The sequence below is a fragment of the Lampetra fluviatilis genome, chromosome 36 (genome assembly GCF_964198595.1).
Source record: "Lampetra fluviatilis chromosome 36, kcLamFluv1.1, whole genome shotgun sequence".
Lineage (NCBI taxonomy): Eukaryota > Metazoa > Chordata > Hyperoartia > Petromyzontiformes > Petromyzontidae > Lampetra > Lampetra fluviatilis.
This window is the reverse complement of record NC_136310.1, coordinates 8,227,159-8,246,151: the sequence shown is the minus strand read 5'-3', so window position 1 is coordinate 8,246,151 and position 18,993 is coordinate 8,227,159. Positions and strand designations below refer to the sequence as shown.

The 18,993-nt window shown below is 54.5% G+C and overlaps 1 protein-coding gene across 1 annotated transcript in view; it reads left to right on the top strand.

The window, feature by feature from the left end:
• LOC144945079 (rap1 GTPase-activating protein 1-like) overlaps positions 1 to 18,993 on the top strand; it is a 151,891-nt gene that overhangs the window by 104,557 nt on the left and 28,341 nt on the right. The window contains 7 exon segments of the mRNA XM_078873322.1: positions 4,332 to 4,410; positions 5,987 to 6,040; positions 7,094 to 7,177; positions 8,949 to 9,049; positions 11,459 to 11,588; positions 12,506 to 12,661; positions 15,187 to 15,258. Coding sequence (XP_078729448.1) covers positions 4,332 to 4,410; positions 5,987 to 6,040; positions 7,094 to 7,177; positions 8,949 to 9,049; positions 11,459 to 11,588; positions 12,506 to 12,661; positions 15,187 to 15,258 — 676 coding nt within the window.

The window sequence follows — 18,993 nt, the reverse complement described above, 5'->3', positions numbered from 1 at the left end:
GCCTTGGCCCAGCGTTGGCCCAGCCTTGGCCCAGCCTTGGCCCAGCGTTGGCCCAGCGTTGGCCCAGCCTTGGCCCAGCCTTGGCCCAGCGTTGGCCCAGCGTTGGCCCAGCGTTGGCCCAGCCTTGGCCCAGCGTTGGTCCAGCCTTGGCCCAGCCTTGGCCCAGCGTTGGTCCAGCCTTGGCCCAGCGTTGGTCCAGCCTTGGCCCAGCGTTGGTCCAGCCTTGGCCCAGCCTTGGCCCAGCGTTGGCCCAGCCTTGGCCCAGCATTGGTCCAGCCTTGGCCCAGCGTTGGTCCAGCCTTGGCCCAGCGTTGGCCCAGCGTTGGCCCAGCGTTGGCCCAGCGTTGGCCCAGCATAGGCCCAGCGTTGGTCCAGCCTTGGCCCAGCGTTGGTCCAGCCTTGGCCCAGCGTTGGCCCAGCGTTGGCCCAGCGTGGCGGTCTGAACCGTCGGCCCGACCTTTGCGTCAACGTAAATTAGGCGGGGCAGGGCGGATGCAGCGCAGTGGGTGGCAGACAACAACGAGGTGCTGCGATTTTTGGTACGCGCAAAAAACCGCAGGATGCACAAGCACAACGTGCCTGCACAATGTTATGTTGATTCCACTATGAATTACCCAACCGGTAATCAATATCCATTGTAATTGATATGCGTACCTTAACCCCCCGCACCTGATTGGCTCACAAGTGATGACGTCACAGCCACTTCCTGTTCATTTAAGAACGAAACAGGAAGAGAGTTTCTCCGCGACTCTGTGGCTGTCGCCTGATGCTGCTGCTGCTGGTTGTTGTTGTAATTACCGGCGAAACGTCACCAGGTACTCGAATTGTAAATGTTGTGGTGGGTTCACTCTCCAACACACAACCGGTTAGTGCTCCACTCGTAACGAATTGGCCACGTTCTGTTTACGTGACAAACCTCACCAATTGGCCGTGTCGGGTGGCGGCGGCGGGTTCAACGACACATTTATACATTCACGTGACCTACCCACAAAAAAAACTCCTCTTCTGTGGGTAACGCTTGCGCCCGCAGCGACAAGACGCCTGGGTTCAATTCCCCGTCTCGGGAGCCCTTTCTGTGTGCAGGTTTCGTACTTTCTCCCAATCCCCCCACCCCCCCCCCCCCATTCAGCACGGGTTTCTCTGGTTTCCCTACCCGAGCTGAAGGAAGGAAAATAAAACAAAACCCCTTACAGGGCAACTGGTGCTGCTGGCCCTTAAAGGACCCCAGTGCTGCACACATTGCACTGGAAATCTACTCAACTGGGATCGCCGCAGGAGCAACATCGCCCCTCTACCTCGATAACTTGGGCGACACACGGTGGCTAGGAGATGTTAACTACCTCGCCTGTTATACAGGAGGTCGTGGGTTCGATCCAAACCCCGACAGCTGCTGCTGTATATCTTCTTGGTTCTTTCGGTAAAGTCACGTAGAAGGGAAATAATAAAATAATAAAAATAAAACGTTAAATAATTCTCACGACGTTTCGGCCACAACGCAAGCAGCCGTCCTCAGGTGAAGAACAGGGCTGTCGGAAAGACAGCGTCTGAATGAACACCACCAAGCTTGGCAGCGTACATTTAAGCTGGGTTGGAGGGGGAAGGGCGCCTTGACAAAGGAATTTGCATATCAAGAGGAATTTAGCATTTTGTTTTTCCTTCTACGTGACTTTACCGAAAAAACCAAGAAGATGAATCCCTGCTGTCACGAAAGCTTTAAATCGAAACCTGCTGTTGTATATTTGGAGTTTGCGTGGTTTCTTTCTCCACTTCGTTGAGCTATCACTCACAGCTCGGTGGGGTCTTACCCCGGTCAATTAAATAAAATAGTTTAGTTTTAACTTGGCAGGACCCTTAATTCTAGATTTGAAGCTTTCGTGACTGCAAGGATTCAGACTCTTTGTTTTTTCGGTAAAGTCACGTAGGTAAAAAAATGAAATTGAGACTCGGTGACGCTTTCCCCGGGTCAACGAGCGGAATAATAATCATAATTTAACACGTAGGCTTTCGCGACCAATATTATTCATAATCAACGTTTTTGGGTTTAGATCGCGTTATTTATAAATGTGTCGTAACCCTCCGCCACCCGACACGGCAAATCAGTAAAAAAGTGTCACGTTGACAAAAGACAAATAGTTCACTGCTTTAGCCCACCGGTGTGTTGAAGCTAAAGCAGTGAACTATTTGTCTTTTGTCAACGTGACACTTTTTTACTGATTGGCCGTGTCGGGTGGTGGAGGGTTACGACACATTTATAAATAACGCGATCTAAACCCAAAAACGGTGATTATGAATAATAATAATAATAATGATGATGATCATAATGACGATCATGAAATAGTTGTCAGTTCGCACCTGAATTGAGGATTGAACTGGAGGCGTTCAGCTTTGTGAGTCAAGGGCGCTATTCCGGCCGTTTGTATTTTGAGACGAGATCTGACGTCAAGGCGCTATTGTTCTGTGCGCGTCTGTGGGCGCGAGCCTCCGCCTCCGAGTGACGCCAAGTCTCCGCAGAGCAATGGCTGCAATTACCTCCCTTAATTATATTTTTGCCGAGCACAAAAGTGTGAGTTTTGCGCGAGGTTTGCCGCTGCAGCTGTGCCTGCGTGCGTGTGTCTGCGTGTGCGTGCGTCTGCGTGTGCGTGTGTCTGCGTGCGTGTGTCTGCGTCTGCGTCTGCGTGCGCGTGCGTGTGTCTGTGTGCTTGTGTCTGCGTGCGTGTGTCTGCGTGTGTCTGTGTGCGTGTGCGTGTGTCTGTGTGCGTGTGTCTGCGTGCGTGTGTCTGCGTGCGTGTGTCTGAATGCGTGTGCCTGCGTGAGTGTGTCTGCGTGTGTCTGTGTGCGTGTGTCTGCGTGCGTGTGTCTGCGTCTGCGTGCGCGTGCGTGTGTCTGTGTGCTTGTGTCTGCGTTCGTGTGTCTGTGTGCTTGTGTCTGCGTGCGTGTGTCTGCGTGTGTCTGTGCGTGTGCGTGTGTCTGTGTGCGTGTCTGCGTGCGTGTCTGCGTGCGTGTGTCTGAATGCATGTGCCTGCGTGCGTGTGTGTGCGTGTGTCTGTGTGCGTGTGTCTGTGGGGAGCGGTAGTGTAGCGGTTAGCGCGCTGCGCTATGAACCTGGCGACCCAGGTTCGATTCCCGCTCACGGCTAACACCAGTGACGATTATCTGAACCGGTCCTGGGCCTCCCCTAGGTCGACTCAGCCTTAAATGAGTACCTGGTGCGGTGTGTAAACATCGTCACTGGGGAGACAAAGGCGGTCGGGCGTGGTGCTGGCCACCCACCCCCTCGTGTACCGTTCTGGCCTTCATAGGTGCTCGCTAACAGCACTTGCCCCTACAGTCTGTTAAGGCTATACGGGGGATCTTTGTGTGTCTGTGTGCGTGTGTCTGCGTGCGTGTGTCTGCGTGTGCGTGTATCTGTGTGCGTGTGTCTGCGTGCGTGTGTCTGTGTGCTTGTGTCTGCGTGCGTGTGTCTGCGTACGTGTGTCTGTGCGTGTGCGTGTGTCTGTGTGTGTGTGTCTGCGTGCGTGTGTCTGCTTGCGTGTGTCTGCGTGCGTGTGTCTGTGTGCGTGTGTCTGTGCGTGTGCGTGTGTCTGTGTGCGTGTGTCTGTGCGTGTGCGTGTGTCTGCGTGCGTGTGTCTGCGTGCGTGTGTCTGCGTGTGTGTGTCTGTGTTTGAATGCGTGTGGGGAGCGGTGGCGCAGCGGTTAGCGCTCGCTGCGCCACAAACCCGGCAGAGACCCGAGTTGGATTCCCGCTCACGGCCACCAACATTGGCGGCGACTCTTATCTGGACCGGTCCTGGGCCTCCGCTCGGTCTGCTCAGCCTCAAAATGAGTACCTGGTCCGGTGTGTCAGCACCGGTACCGGGGAGACAAAGGCGGCCTAGCGTGGTGCTGGCCACACCCTCCCCCCCCCCTCTTCCTGTGCCATGCCGGCCTTCATAGGTGCTCGCTAACAGCATCTGCCCCAACAGTCTGGTTAAAGCTGTACGGGGGATCTTTGTCTTTTATTTATGTACGGGGAGTGGTGGTTCAGTGGTTAGCGCGCTGCTCTCCAAACCCGGTGACCCAAGCTCGATTCTCACTCACGGCCAACACCGGTGACGACTATCTGGACCGGTCCTGGGCATCCCCTAGGTCGACTCAGCCTCAAAAACGAGTACCCGGTGCGATGTGTAAAACATCGCCACTGGGGAGACAAAGGCGGCCGGGCGTGGTGCTGACCACCCACCACCTCGCGTGCCTTGCCGGCGCTCGCTAACAGCACTTGGCCTCAACAGTCGGCTCAGGCTCCGCGGCGGAACTTTTGCCTCTTTCGCGTCTCCCCCCCCCTCGTCGCCAAGGACGAAGGCGAGGACCTGCTATGACCTCATCCCCATCTCGTGCCTCACCGAGTTCCCCAACGTCATCCAGATGGCGAAGGTGAGACACGGGGCAACGTCACTCTCTGTGGGCCACGCAAGGGGGGGCGGGGGGGGGGGGGCGGGGGGGGTGGTCGGAGGGGGGGAGGGGTCTGTGGGGTAGGATGGGATGGGGGGGGCGGCTTTTCTTGGGTCAGGGGTCGGCAATTGAAATCGCAAGAGCAGCCGGCGGTCCTCAATAAATGTCGCCACGAAGCGGCCCTTGAAGAGCCGCCGGAGCCCTGTTGCCTTGGGTGAGCGGCCAACACTGGCGGAGGTTATCTGAACCGCTCCTGGGCCTCCCCTAGGTGGACTCGGCCTCAAATGAGTACCCGGTACGGTGTGGAAACAATGCCACTGGGGAGACAAAGGGCGTGGTGTTGGCCACCCACCCCCGACCCCCTTAGGCGCTCGCTAACAGCACTTGCCCCAACAGTGTGTTAAGGCTATAGGTGGGACCTTTGTATATATATTTTTCTTTATTCCGTTGGTGTGATGCAACGAATACGTTTCCTTCTGTAGCTCTCACCGGGAGCAGCGTGAAATCAAACAGAGAGCTACTTCTGTTTTTGTATTTGGTTGAGTTTTTTTTTTAAGTTTAATCTGATTCTGCTATCTGTGGCGCGAGATGGAAGTTTCCGGCTCCGTGCGCTGAGAGAAACAGCCCGTGGAAGCGAATATAACAGAACTGCTTCTGAGATGACCTTATTATCCACACACACATGGGGCAACATTTGCTCGCACGTCCTGCCACATGTTTGCAAATTGCCAGGAGAACCGGTATCTTTTTTATTTTACTAAGCATGTATTTTGACAAATTTAAGTGCAATACAAATTTAGTGTGCATCACGGTTTGAGTCCATGCATGTTGTATGTTGAACTTCTTTCGCGCCATACGTAGCCAACCATGCTAATCGGAGTCCATGGTTCTTTATCTGAATATATGGGTCTCCATGAATCTATGGGTCTCTATGTGAATCCATGGGTCTCTGTGGGAATCTATGGGTCTCTGTGAATCTATGGGTCTCTGTGAGAATCTATGGATCTCTGTGTGTGAGTCTATGGTTTCTATGTGAATTCATGGGTCTCTGTGAGAATCTATGGATCTCTGTGTGTGAGTCTATGGGTCTCTATGTGAATCCATGGGTCTCTGTGTGAATCTATGGGTCTCTCTGAATCTATGGGTCTCTATGTGAATCTATGTATCTCTATATTAATCTGTGGTTCTCTGTGTGTGTCTATGGGGTCTCTCTGCGAGTCTACGCGTCTCTGTGTGTGAGTCATTGGTGAATTGGCCAAGACTGTAGCCTCACTGCACGCACGAGTCCAATTTAATTACGGGCAGCTTACACCTGGACTCAACCCCAGGCTCTATGGAATTACCAGCATCCTTGACCTCTCAGCCGCTACTCCCTCCCTCCCTCCCATGGTGATGTCCAGGGGCGTTCGCTCTCTTCCCGTGAAGCGTCCAGCACGCGCGTCCGTGCCCCGTACAGAGCGTGGATGTTTGCGTGTGGAGGGTGACTGGGTCCCGGTGAGAGCGATGGGCGATGTGACCCTTGACCCCTGATCCCTGACCCCTGACCCTGTCGTTCCAGCTCGTCTGTGAAGACGTCACCGTCGATAGGTTTTCCCCGATTTTGTACCCGAAGGTGAGCAAAGTGAAGTCCATTGATTCGTGCGCGAGTTGATGTTACGGCCTCTAGTGGCTGCGGAGGGACACGTGAATCCATGACCTCCAGCATCCTCTAGTAGTAATAATACAAATGTATAAATAAGCATCGCACATTTACAATTTGGGCTGCTCTATATTCTCTCTAGCTACGGGGAATAGTAATCGGTTTTTTACCCTTTTATCTGGCAAAAAAACTGACACCTTTTTACAAGGGATCATGTTTGCATTGACCACAATACCTGCAGTCAAAATGCAAACAACAAAAAACAACTCTAATAATGTTTGCACTGTCCTTGAAATTGATTGGTCCACACCCGAGACAGCTTTTCTTAGAGCCCAGACTCACCCTGGTGTTGGACCAGATGACGCCAAAAGGCGCATACGGGGAATGTCGCGTTACGCGACCACCGTGCTCGCTGCGCAGTCCAGCCAGGGCGGATACGTGACTGGTCGGATACGTGACTGGTCGGATACGTGATTGGTCGGATACGTGACTGGTCGGATACGCGACGGGGCGGTTATGTGACGGGTCGGATACGCAACTGGTCGGATACGCGACGGGGCGGATACGCGACGTTCATCCTTAGTACGGCGCCCACCCCGGCCGACTTTTCTGGACGAAAGTCTCCCGAGTTAGCGCCCACGTGCTCGGCCGCGTCACGATCCGTCACGGATTGTTTGTTTTGTTTTGTTTAACTTTGGCCACGTTGCGACGATCTGCCCGGAGTCGGTCGCCGCTCGTCGTGACCCCGCGGCAGAGGTCGCAACCGGGTACCCGATACCCGTACCCTACCCGATACCTGGCTACCCGTACCCGGCTACGTGGTGGTGGCGGTGTGGCGCGACACGCTGACATCGATGTTGTTCTCATCAGTATCAATCACCCAGATGCGCTGCTCTGTTCCCCATCTCCCCCACCCCCCCACTGCCCCACCCCCCCACTGCCCCACCCCCCCCACTGCCCCACCCCCCCACTGCCCCACCCCCCCACTGCCCCACCCCCCCACTGCCCCACCCCCCCACCCCGCAGGCGTCTAAGCTCATCGTGACTTATGATGAGCACGTGCTCTCCAACAACTTCAAGTTCGGAGTCATCTACCAAAAGTTCGGTCAGGTGAGCGTCCACCTCCCCGTTCTAGTCCCGGGTGTCTGCCACCCAGCCGCACAGCGATGGTCACCGCACGCGATCGAGTCTTTCCGACAGACCTGTTCTTCACCTGAGGACGGCTGATTGCGTTGTGGCCCGAAACGTCGTGAAAATTTTATTGTATTTCGATTTAAAGCTTTCGTGACTGCAGGGATTCATCATCTTGGTTCTTTCGGTAAAGTCACGTAGAAGGAAAATGATAAAATAATAAAAATTTAACATAATAAAATAATTCTCACGACGTTTCGGCCACAACTCTGTCTCCCCGACAGACCTGTTCTCCACCTGAGGGCGGCTGCTTGCGTTGTAGCCGAAACGTCGTGAGAATTGTATTGTATTATGTTTTATTTTTATTATTTCCCTTCTACGTGACCTCACCGAAAGAACCAAGAAGATGAATCCCTGCAGTCACGAAAGCTTTAAATTGAAATTTATTTCTTATTTTACCAACAGGTAAGGCCCCACTGAGCTGTGTAGATCTTTTGTTATCACAAATGACAGCTCAACGGAGCGGCTTATCGTAACGTTTATAGCAGCCAGATACTCGAAGGTCTACGCGACCACGGGGAGAGAGAGACACGCAAACTCCAAATATACAGCAGCAGGCGTCAGGGTCGGGATGGAGCCCACGACCTCCTGTACACCAGGCGAGGTAGTCAACATCTCCTAGCCACCGTGTTTGAACAGTCTCCGCTCAGTCATCGGTGACTGCGCAAAACAAGGCAGTCGTTCGATTCGTGCACACGCACACAGGCACAGCAGCACACCTCGTGTATTAAACACCCCCACCATGTACTCGTTTAAGGCTGAGTTGACTGAGGGGGTGGGGGGTTGGGGAAGTGCGGGAACTGGCAGCAGTTCAAACATCACGCGATGTCGCCCGTGGTCGGGCGGCTGGGTTCATAGAGGAGCGTGAAAACCACCACCACCACTACCACCGCCATCACCACCACCACCACTACCACCGCCATCACCACCGCCGCCATCACCACCGCCACCACCACCACCGCCATCACCACCACCACCACCACCGCCACCACTACCACCACCACCGCCATCACCACCGCCACCACCGCCGCCACCACCACCGCCGCCACCACCACCACCGCCATCACCACCGCCACCACCGCCATCACCACCGCCATCACCATCACCGCCACCATCACCGCCACCATCACCATCACCGCCACCACCGCCATAACCACCGCCACCACTACCACCACCGGCACCACCACCACCGCCGCCACCACCACCATCCCCACGATCCGTTTACAGACAGCCGTGAGTGAACCCTGGCCAGAGCACGTCTCCTCGGGGTCACGGTGCGTGCCGTGATCCTTTGACCTCTCGCACCCTCCCCCCCACCCCCCGTGTTTGCGTGTGTGTGGGGAGCGGTGGTGTAGCGGTTAGCGCTACGCTGCGCTACAAACCCGGCGACCCGGGTTCGATTCCCGCTCACGGCCATCACCAGCGACGATTATCTGAACCGGTCACGGGCCTCCCCTAGGTCGACTCGGCTTCAAATGAGTACCTGGTGGGGTGTGCAAACACTGGGGAGACAAAGGCGGCCGGGCGTGTTGCTGGCCACCCACCCCCTCGTGTGCCGGCCTTCATAGGTGCTGCTCGCTAACAGCACTTGCCCCAACGGTCTGTTCAGGCTATACGGGGGATCTATGTCTTTGTTTGTGTGTGCGTGACCCCCCCCCCCCCCACACGTGACCCCCCCACGTGACCCCAGACGTCGGAGGAGGAGGTGTTTGGGAACAACGAGGAGAGTGCCGCCTTCGTGCAGTTCCTGGAGCTGCTCGGGGGCACCGTGCAGCTGCAGGGCTTCAAGGGGTGCGGGACACACGCACTCACCACCACCTCCACCACCACCTCGCTCACCACCTCGCTCACCACCACCACCTCGCTCACCACCACCTCCACCACCACCTCGCTCACCACCACCACCACCACCTCACTCACCACCACCATCACCACCACCTCGCTCACCACCACCACCTCGCTCACCACCACCACCACCACCTCGCTCACCACCACCACCACCACCACCTCGCTCACCACCACGCTCACCACCACCATGCTCACCACCACCACCACCACCACGCTCACCACCACCACCTCGCTCACCACCACCACCACCACCACGCTCACCACCACCACGCTCACCACCACCACGCTCACCACCACCACCACGCTCACCACTACCACGCTCACCACCACCACCTCGCTCACCACCACCACCACCACGCTCACCACCACCACGCTCACCACCACCACGCTCACCACCACCACCACCACCACGCTCACCACCACCACCACCACCTCGCTCACCACCACGCTCACCACCACCATGCTCACCACCACCACCACCACGCTCACCACCACCACCTCGCTCACCACCACCACCACCACCACGCTCACCACCACCACGCTCACCAGCACCACGCTCACCACCACCACCACCACGCTCACCACCACCACCACCACGCTCACCACCACCACCACCACCTCGCTCACCACCACCACGCTCACCACCACCACCACCACACTCACCACCACCACCACCTCGCTCACCACCACCACCACCACACTCACCACCACCACCACCACCTCGCTCACCACCACCACCACCACGCTCACCACCACCACCACCACACTCACCACCACCACCACCTCGCTCACCACCACCACCACCACGCTCACCACCACCACCACCACCTCGCTCACCACCACCACCACCACGCTCACCACCACCACCACCACGCTCACCACCACCACCACCACCTCGCTCACCACCACCACCACCACCACGCTCACCACCACCACGCTCACCACCACCATGCTCACCACCACGCTCACCACCACCACCACGCTCACCACCACCACCACCACGCTCACCACCACCACCACCTCGCTCACCACCACCACCACCACGCTCACCACCACCACCTCGCTCACCACCACCACCACCACGCTCACCACCACCACCACCTCGCTCACCACCTCGCTCACCACCACCACACTCACCACCACCACCTCGCTCACCACCACCACCACGCTCACCACCAATACCACCTCGCTCACCACCACCACGCTCACCACCACCACGCTCACCACCACGCTCACCGCCACCACCATGCTCACCACCACGCTCACCACCACCACCACCACCACCACCTCGCTCACCACCTCGCTCACCACCACCACCACCTCGCTCACCACCTCGCTCACCACCACTCTCACCACCACCACCTCGCTCACCACCACCACCACCACCACGCTCACCACCACGCTCACCACCTCCACCCCGACCCTTCTCACCACGTTCCTCACCACAACGACACTCGCCACGACGACACTCCTCACCACGAGTGAGTGGGCGGATGAGTGAGTGGGTGGATGAGTGGGTGAGTGAGTGGGCGGATGAGTGAGTGGGTGAGTGAGTGGGTGCATGAGTGAGTGGGTGGGTGAGTGGGTGAGTGAGTGGGCAGATGAGTGAGTGGGTGAGTGAGTGGGTGCATGAGTGAGTGGGTGGGTGAGTGGGTGAGTGAGTGGGCGGATGAGTGAGTGGGTGGATGAGTGGGTGATTGAGTGGGTGAGTGAATGGGTGCATGAGTGAGTGGGTGGGTGAGTGGGTGAGTGAGTGGGTGAGTGAATGGGTGCATGAGTGAGTAGGTGGGTGAGTGGGTGAGTGAGTGGTTGAGTGAATGGGTGCATGAGTGAGTGGGTGGATGAGTGGGTGAGTGAGTGGGTGAGTGAATGGGTGCATGAGTGAGTGGGTAGGTGAGTGGGTGAGTGGGTGAGTGAATGGGTGCATGAGTGAGTTGGTGGGTGAGTGGGTGAGTGAGTGAATGGGTGCATGAGTGAGTGGGTGGGTGAGTGGGTGAGTGAGTGGGTGAGTGAATGGGTGCATGAGTGAGTGGGTGGATGAGTGGGTGAGTGAGTGGGTGAGTGAATGGGTGCATGAGTGAGTAGGTGGGTGAGTGGGTGAGTGAGTGGGTGAGTGAATGGGTGCATGAGTGAGTGGGTGGATGAGTGGGTGAGTGAGTGGGTGAGTGAATGGGTGCATGAGTGAGTGGGTAGGTGAGTGGGTGAGTGGGTGAGTGAATGGGTGCATGAGTGAGTTGGTGGGTGAGTGGGTGAGTGAGTGAATGGGTGCATGAGTGAGTGGGTGGGTGAGTGGGTGGATGAGTGGGTGGGTGAGTGAGGTGTGCGTGTGTGTGTGTGCGTGTCCGTGCGTAGGTTCCGTGGCGGTCTGGACGTGACGCACGGCCAGACGGGCGTTGAGTCGGTGTTCACGACGTTCCACGGCCGCGAGATCATGCTGCACGTCTCCACCAAGCTGCCCTACACCGAGGGCGACGCGCAGCAGGTAGCCCTCGTCGTCGTCGCCGTTATCGTCATCATCGCTGTCATCATCATTTCTTCATTATTGACAACTTGCAGCTCAGCACGCGGCAGATGCCTGCGCAGCGCGACTCACGACCTCCTCTTGATACCAAGATCCAGGGTGGTCATCATCGTGTCTATGCGCCGCTTCTCGGTGGCAGCCCCAACAGTCTGGAACGCCGTCACCCCTCTGCACATTCGCAGCATCACCTCAATCGCCTCCTTCAAGAGGGACTTACTAACTCACCTCTACAAGCCACGCGCTTTCGAGCGACTCTGAGCTTGGCTCTCCGCGCCTCTGAGTTGCAGCCACTACGTCTGCAAATTTGCGCGCGTTAAAAATTGAATTATTATTATTGTCGTCGTCGTCGTCATCATCATCATCGTGGTCATCACCATTGTCGTCATCGTCATTATAATTATCATGGTAATTATGATTGCCATCATCGTCATGGTAGTCGTCATCAGCGTCAGCTATGGTCAATCCACTGTGAAGGTCGCACGTGGCCACTCGTGCAAGTGGCCTGTGGGGTTCTCACCTCCCTCGACAGAATCCACTCCACGTGAACGCGTTTTACGAGTTTGTGCCGTCGGTGTTTTTACAACTCGTGCCAACCGCCCAAGTCTCTTCCCTCCCTGCTGCCCTCACCTGCCCCCATGGGCTCCCCTCTGCTCCGTGCTGCCCTCCCCTCCTCCGTGCTGCCCTCCCCTCCTCCGTGCTGCCCTCCCCTCCTCCGTGCTGCCCTCTCTTCCTCTTGTTCGTGCTGCCTCCTCCCTCCTCCCGTCATCCGTGCTGCCCTCTCCTCCTCATGCCGTCCGTGCTGCCCCCCCTCCCCCCCCTCCCCCCCCCGCCCCCCCGCCCCCCCGCCCCCCCCCCTCCCCCCTCCCCCGCCGCCGCAGCTGCAGCGCAAGCGCCACATCGGCAACGACATCGTGGCGGTGGTGTTCCAGGAGGAGAACACGCCCTTCGTGCCCGACATGGTGGCCTCCAACTTCCTGCACGCCTACGCCGTGGTGCAGGTGGAGGAGCCCTGCAGCAGCAACACCACCTACAAGGTGGGGGGGGGCGGGGGGGGGTGGTGGGGGGGGGCGGTGGGGGGGCGGTTGGGGGGGGGCGGCCCCCAGGCGGCCACCGCCAAACGCAAAAATTCCCTTGGCCCCCCACACGTACAAGATGGGGTGGGGGGAGGTTTGTCGCGAAAGCCGAAGTGTTGAGCAAGCCACCTTTGTCTCCCCAGCGGCGATGTTTCACACACCGCACCGGGGTACTCGCTTGAGGCCGATTCGACCCCAGGGGAGAGGCCCCATGACCGCTTCAGGCATAATAAATATGTGAATGTGTCGTTAAAACCCGCCACCACCCGACACAGCCAACTAGTAAGGGTTGTCACGTGAACAGAACGTGGCCAATTCGTCACTAGTACAGCGCTAGTGTGTAGTGTATAGTGTAGTGTATAGTGTAGTGTATAGTGTAGTGTATAGTGTAGTGTACTAGTACAGCACTAGTGTGTAGTGTATAGTGTAGTGTATAGTGTAGTGTATAGTGTAGTGTACTAGTACAGCACTAGTGTGTAGTGTATAGTGTAGTGTATAGTGTAGTGTATAGTGTAGTGTACTAGTACAGCACTAGTGTGTAGTGTATAGTGTAGTGTATAGTGTAGTGTATAGTGTAGTGTACTAGTACAGCACTAGTGTAGTGTATAGTGTAGTGTATAGTGTAGTGTATAGTGTAGTGTACTAGTACAGCACTAGTGTGTAGTGTATAGTGTAGTGTATAGTGTAGTGTATAGTGTAGTGTACTAGTACAGCACTAGTGTGTAGTGTATAGTGTAGTGTATAGTGTAGTGTATAGTGTAGTGTACTAGTACAGCACTAGTGTGTAGTGTATAGTGTAGTGTATAGTGTAGTGTACTAGTACAGCACTAGTGTGTAGTGTATAGTGTAGTGTATAGTGTAGTGTATAGTGTAGTGTACTAGTACAGCACTGGTGTGCAGTGTATAGTGTAGTGTATAGTGTAGTGTATAGTGTAGTGTATAGTGTAGTGTAGTGTGTAGTGTAGTGTGTAGTGTAGTGTATAGTGTAGTGTATAGTGTAGTGTATAGTTAGTGTAGTGTAGTGTGTAGTGTAGTGTAGTGTGTAGTGTATAGTGTAGTGTATAGTGTAGTATACTAGTACAGCACACCGGTGTGTTTGAGAGCCAAGCCACAACATTTACAATCTGAGTACGACGTTTCGCCAGTAATTACAACCAGCTTCATCAGGCGACAGCCAGATTTGTGGAGAAGTCCACCTGATTCGTTCGTTACATAGAGGCGTAGATGTGGTGACCACGCTTCTGCGCTCTTGTGCAAAGTGGGGGGAGGGGGGGTGATTACTGGGTCAACGTACATTATGCATGCGCATTATGCGAGCCCTTTGATCTTGTCCTTCCTGTCAATAGTGTTTATTTAAATAGCCCTACCAACGGTAATCCCTATTGAAGTTACGCTGCCCTTTGTAGGCACGCATTTAAATAATGTGTTACTTGATGATTCGCTTCCACGCAGCACTAAGGCGGTAGCTATCCGAACGGTTAAAGTTATTTAGATTTCCTTCAATTTCGATAGATCCTCTAATTAGTCTTGGCCAGTAGTAGCTAGTTTTGCACAAAACATCAACATTATCAAAATCAATTGAGTGTCCTTGTTGGCACGCGTGTTCTGCTGACAGTTGCATTTGGGAGAATCTAATATTTCTCCGATGTTCTATTAGTCTCGTGCTGATCATTCGTCCGGTTTGCCCAACATGACATTTACCCCACGTGCAGTCAATCCTGTACACGTGTGTACAGGCAATCGTCACCGGTGTCGCTTGCCTGTACAGGTGTGTACAGGCAATCGTCACCAGTGTTGCTTGCCTGTACAGGTGTGTGCTTGCCTGTACAGGTGTGCTTGCCTGTACAGGTGTGTAACAGGCAATCGTCACCGGTGTCGCTTGCCTGTACAGGTGTGCTTGCCTGTACAGGTGTGTACAGGCAATCGTCACCGGTGTCGCTTGCCTGTACAGGTGTGCTTGCCTGTACAGGTGTGTACAGGCAATCGTCACCGGTGTCGCTTGCCTGTACAGGTGTGCTTGCCTGTACAGGTGTGTACAGGCAATCGTCATCGGTGTCGCTTGCCTGTACAGGTGTGCTTGCCTGTACAGGTGTGTACAGGCAATCGTCACCGGTGTCGCTTGCCTGTACAGGTGTGTACAGGCAATCGTCACCGGTGTCGCTTGCCTGTACAGGTGTGCTTGCCTGTACAGGTGTGTACAGGCAATCGTCATCGGTGTCGCTTGCCTGTACAGGTGTGCTTGCCTGTACAGGTGTGCTTGCCTGTACAGGTGTGTACAGGCAATCGTCATCGGTGTCGCTTGCCTGTACAGGTGTGCTTGCCTGTACAGGTGTGTAACAGGCAATCGTCACCGGTGTCGCTGACCGTGAGCGCGAATCGCCCACCTCCTCTCGTCTTCGCTCAAAATACATTCCACAGTCGGCGATGATTTTTCTTCTTTCTTTTCTTTCTCACCGTGCCGTTTTGTGTCGACCCACCCCCCACAGTTGTCCATCACGGCGCGGGACGACGTGCCGGAGTTCAAGCCCCCTCTGCCCAACCCGCCCGTCTTCAAAAAGGTGTCTCCGCTGCGAAGACTCTATCACAGGCGGCACGCCGCCCTCGCTCTTTGTGTTCGCGCTGCGGGACAGACGCGTCTGCTCCTTATACGCGCGCAATTTCTTCTTCGTTCGCTTGTGCGTGCGTGCGTCACGTTGGTAAAATTCGAATGTCGGCTCGTTCACCGGTTGGTTGCTTCGTGAAAGCGCTCGTTTGCTCTGCTGCTCCGTCTATTCGTGGAATGAATTCGGGCGCGTGTGTACGTTTCTCAGCTCATTCACGCGTGTGTACGTTTCTCAACTCATTCACGCGCGTGTGTACGTTTCTCAACTCATTCACACGCGTGTGTACGTTTCTCAGCTCATTCACACGCGTGTACGTTTCTCAACTCATTCACACGCGTGTGTACGTTTCTCAGCTCATTCACACGCGTGTACGTTTCTCAACTCATTCACACGCGTGTGTACGTTTCTCAACTCATTCACACGCGTGTGTACGTTTCTCAACTCATTCACGCGCGTGTGTACGTTTCTCAGCTCATTCACACGCGTGTACGTTTCTCAACTCATTCACACGCGTGTGTACGTTTCTCAGCTCATTCACACGCGTGTACGTTTCTCAACTCATTCACGCGCGTGTGTACGTTTCTCAGCTCATTCACACGCGTGTGTACGTTTCTCAACTCATTCACGCGCGTGTGTACGTTTCTCAGCTCATTCACACGCGTGTACGTTTCTCAACTCATTCACACGCGTGTGTACGTTTCTCAGCTCATTCACACGCGTGTGTACGTTTCTCAACTCATTCACGCGCGTGTGTACGTTTCTCAGCTCATTCACACGCGTGTGTACGTTTCTCAACTCATTCACGCGCGTGTGTACGTTTCTCAACTCATTCACACGCGTGTACGTTTCTCAACTCATTCACACGCGTGTGTACGTTTCTCAACTCATTCACGCGCGTGTGTACGTTTCTCAGCTCATTCACGCGCGTGTGTACGTTTCTCAACTCATTCACACGCGTGTACGTTTCTCAACTCATTCACACGCGTGTGTACGTTTCTCAGCTCATTCACACGTGTGTACGTTTCTCAACTCATTCACACGCGTGTGTACGTTTCTCAGCTCATTCACACGCGTGTGTACGTTTCTCAGCTCATTCACACGCGTGTGTACGTTTCTCAGCTCATTCACACGCGTGTGTACGTTTCTCAGCTCATTCACGCGCGTGTGTACGTTTCTCAGCTCATTCACACGCGTGTGTACGTTTCTCAGCTCATTCACACGCGTGTGTACGTTTCTCAGCTCATTCACACGCGTGTGTACGATTCTCAGCTCATTCACACGCGTGTGTACGTTTCTCAACTCATTCACACGCGTGTGTACGTTTCTCAGCTCATTCACGCGCGTGTGTACGTTTCTCAGCTCATTCACACGCGTGTGTACGTTTCTCAGCTCATTCACACGCGTGTGTACGTTTCTCAGCTCATTCACACGCGTGTGTACGTTTCTCAACTCATTCACACACGTGTGTACGTTTCTCAGCTCATTCACACGCGTGTGTACGTTTCTCAGCTCATTCACGTGTGTGTACGTTTCTCAGCTCATTCACACGCGTGTGTACGTTTCTCAGCTCATTCACACGCGTGTGTACGTTTCTCAGCTCATTCACACGCGTGTGTACGTTTCTCAGCTCATTCACGCGTGTGTACGTTTCTCAGCTCATTCACACGCGTGTGTACGTTTCTCAGCTCATTCACACGCGTGTGTACGTTTCTCAGCTCATTCACACGCGTGTGTACGTTTCTCAGCTCATTCACGCGTGTGTACGTTTCTCAGCTCATTCACACGCGTGTGTACGTTTCTCAGCTCATTCACACGCGTGTGTACGTTTCTCAACTCATTCACGCGCGTGTGTACGTTTCTCAGCTCATTCACACGCGTGTGTACGTTTCTCAACTCATTCACACACGTGTGTACGTTTCTCAGCTCATTCACACGCGTGTGTACGTTTCTCAGCTCATTCACACGCGTGTGTACGTTTCTCAGCTCATTCACGCGCGTGTGTACGTTTCTCAACTCATTCACACGCGTGTACGTTTCTCAACTCATTCACACGCGTGTGTACGTTTCTCAACTCATTCACACGCGTGTACGTTTCTCAGCTCATTCACGCGCGTGTACGTTTCTCAACTCATTCACACGCGTGTGTACGTTTCTCAACTCATTCACACGCGTGTACGTTTCTCAGCTCATTCACACGCGTGTACGTTTCTCAACTCATTCACACGCGTGTGTACGTTTCTCAACTCATTCACACGTGTGTACGTTTCTCAGCTCATTCACGCGCGTGTGTACGTTTCTCAGCTCATTCACACGCGTGTGTACGTTTCTCAACTCATTCACACGCGTGTGTACGTTTCTCAGCTCATTCACGCGCGTGTGTACGTTTCTCAACTCATTCACACGCGTGTGTACGTTTCTCAACTCATTCACACGCGTGTGTACGTTTCTCAGCTCATTCACGCGCGTGTGTACGTTTCTCAGCTCATTCACACGCGTGTACGTTTCTCAACTCATTCACACGCGTGTGTACGATTCTCAACTCATTCACACGCGTGTACGTTTCTCAGCTCATTCACGCGCGTGTGTACGTTTCTCAACTCATTCACACGCGTGTGTACGTTTCTCAGCTCATTCACACGTGTGTGTACGTTTCTCAACTCATTCACACGCGTGTGTACGTTTCTCAGCTCATTCACACGCGTGTGTACGTTTCTCAACTCATTCACACGCGTGTGTACGTTTCTCAGCTCATTCACACGCGTGTACGTTTCTCAACTCATTCACACGCGTGTGTACGATTCTCAACTCATTCACACGCGTGTGTACGTTTCTCAACTCATTCACACGCGTGTGTACGATTCTCAACTCATTCACACGCGTGTGTACGTTTCTCAGCTCATTCACACGCGTGTGTACGTTTCTCAGCTCATTCACGCGCGTGTGTACGTTTCTCAACTCATTCACACGCGTGTGTACGTTTCTCAGCTCATTCACACACGTGTGTACGTTTCTCAGCTCATTCACGCGTGTGTACGTTTCTCAGCTCATTCACACGCGTGTGTACGTTTCTCAACTCATTCACACGCGTGTGTACGTTTCTCAGCTCATTCACACGCGTGTGTACGTTTCTCAGCTCATTCACGCGCGTGTGTACGTTTCTCAACTCATTCACGCGCGTGTGTACGTTTCTCAGCTCATTCACACACGTGTGTACGTTTCTCAGCTCATTCACGCGTGTGTACGTTTCTCAGCTCATTCACACGCGTGTGTACGTTTCTCAACTCATTCACACGCGTGTGTACGTTTCTCAGCTCATTCACACGTGTGTGTACGTTTCTCAACTCATTCACGCGTGTGTACGTTTCTCAACTCATTCACGTGTGTGTACGTTTCTCAACTCATTCACGCGCGTGTGTACGTTTCTCAACTCATTCACACGCGTGTGTACGTTTCTCAACTCATTCACACGCGTGTGTACGTTTCTCAGCTCATTCACACGCGTGTGTACGATTCTCAACTCATTCACACGCGTGTGTACGTTTCTCAACTCATTCACACGCGTGTGTACGTTTCTCAACTCATTCACGCGCGTGTGTACGTTTCTCAACTCATTCACACGCGTGTGTACGTTTCTCAACTCATTCACACGCGTGTGTACGTTTCTCAGCTCATTCACACGCGTGTGTACGA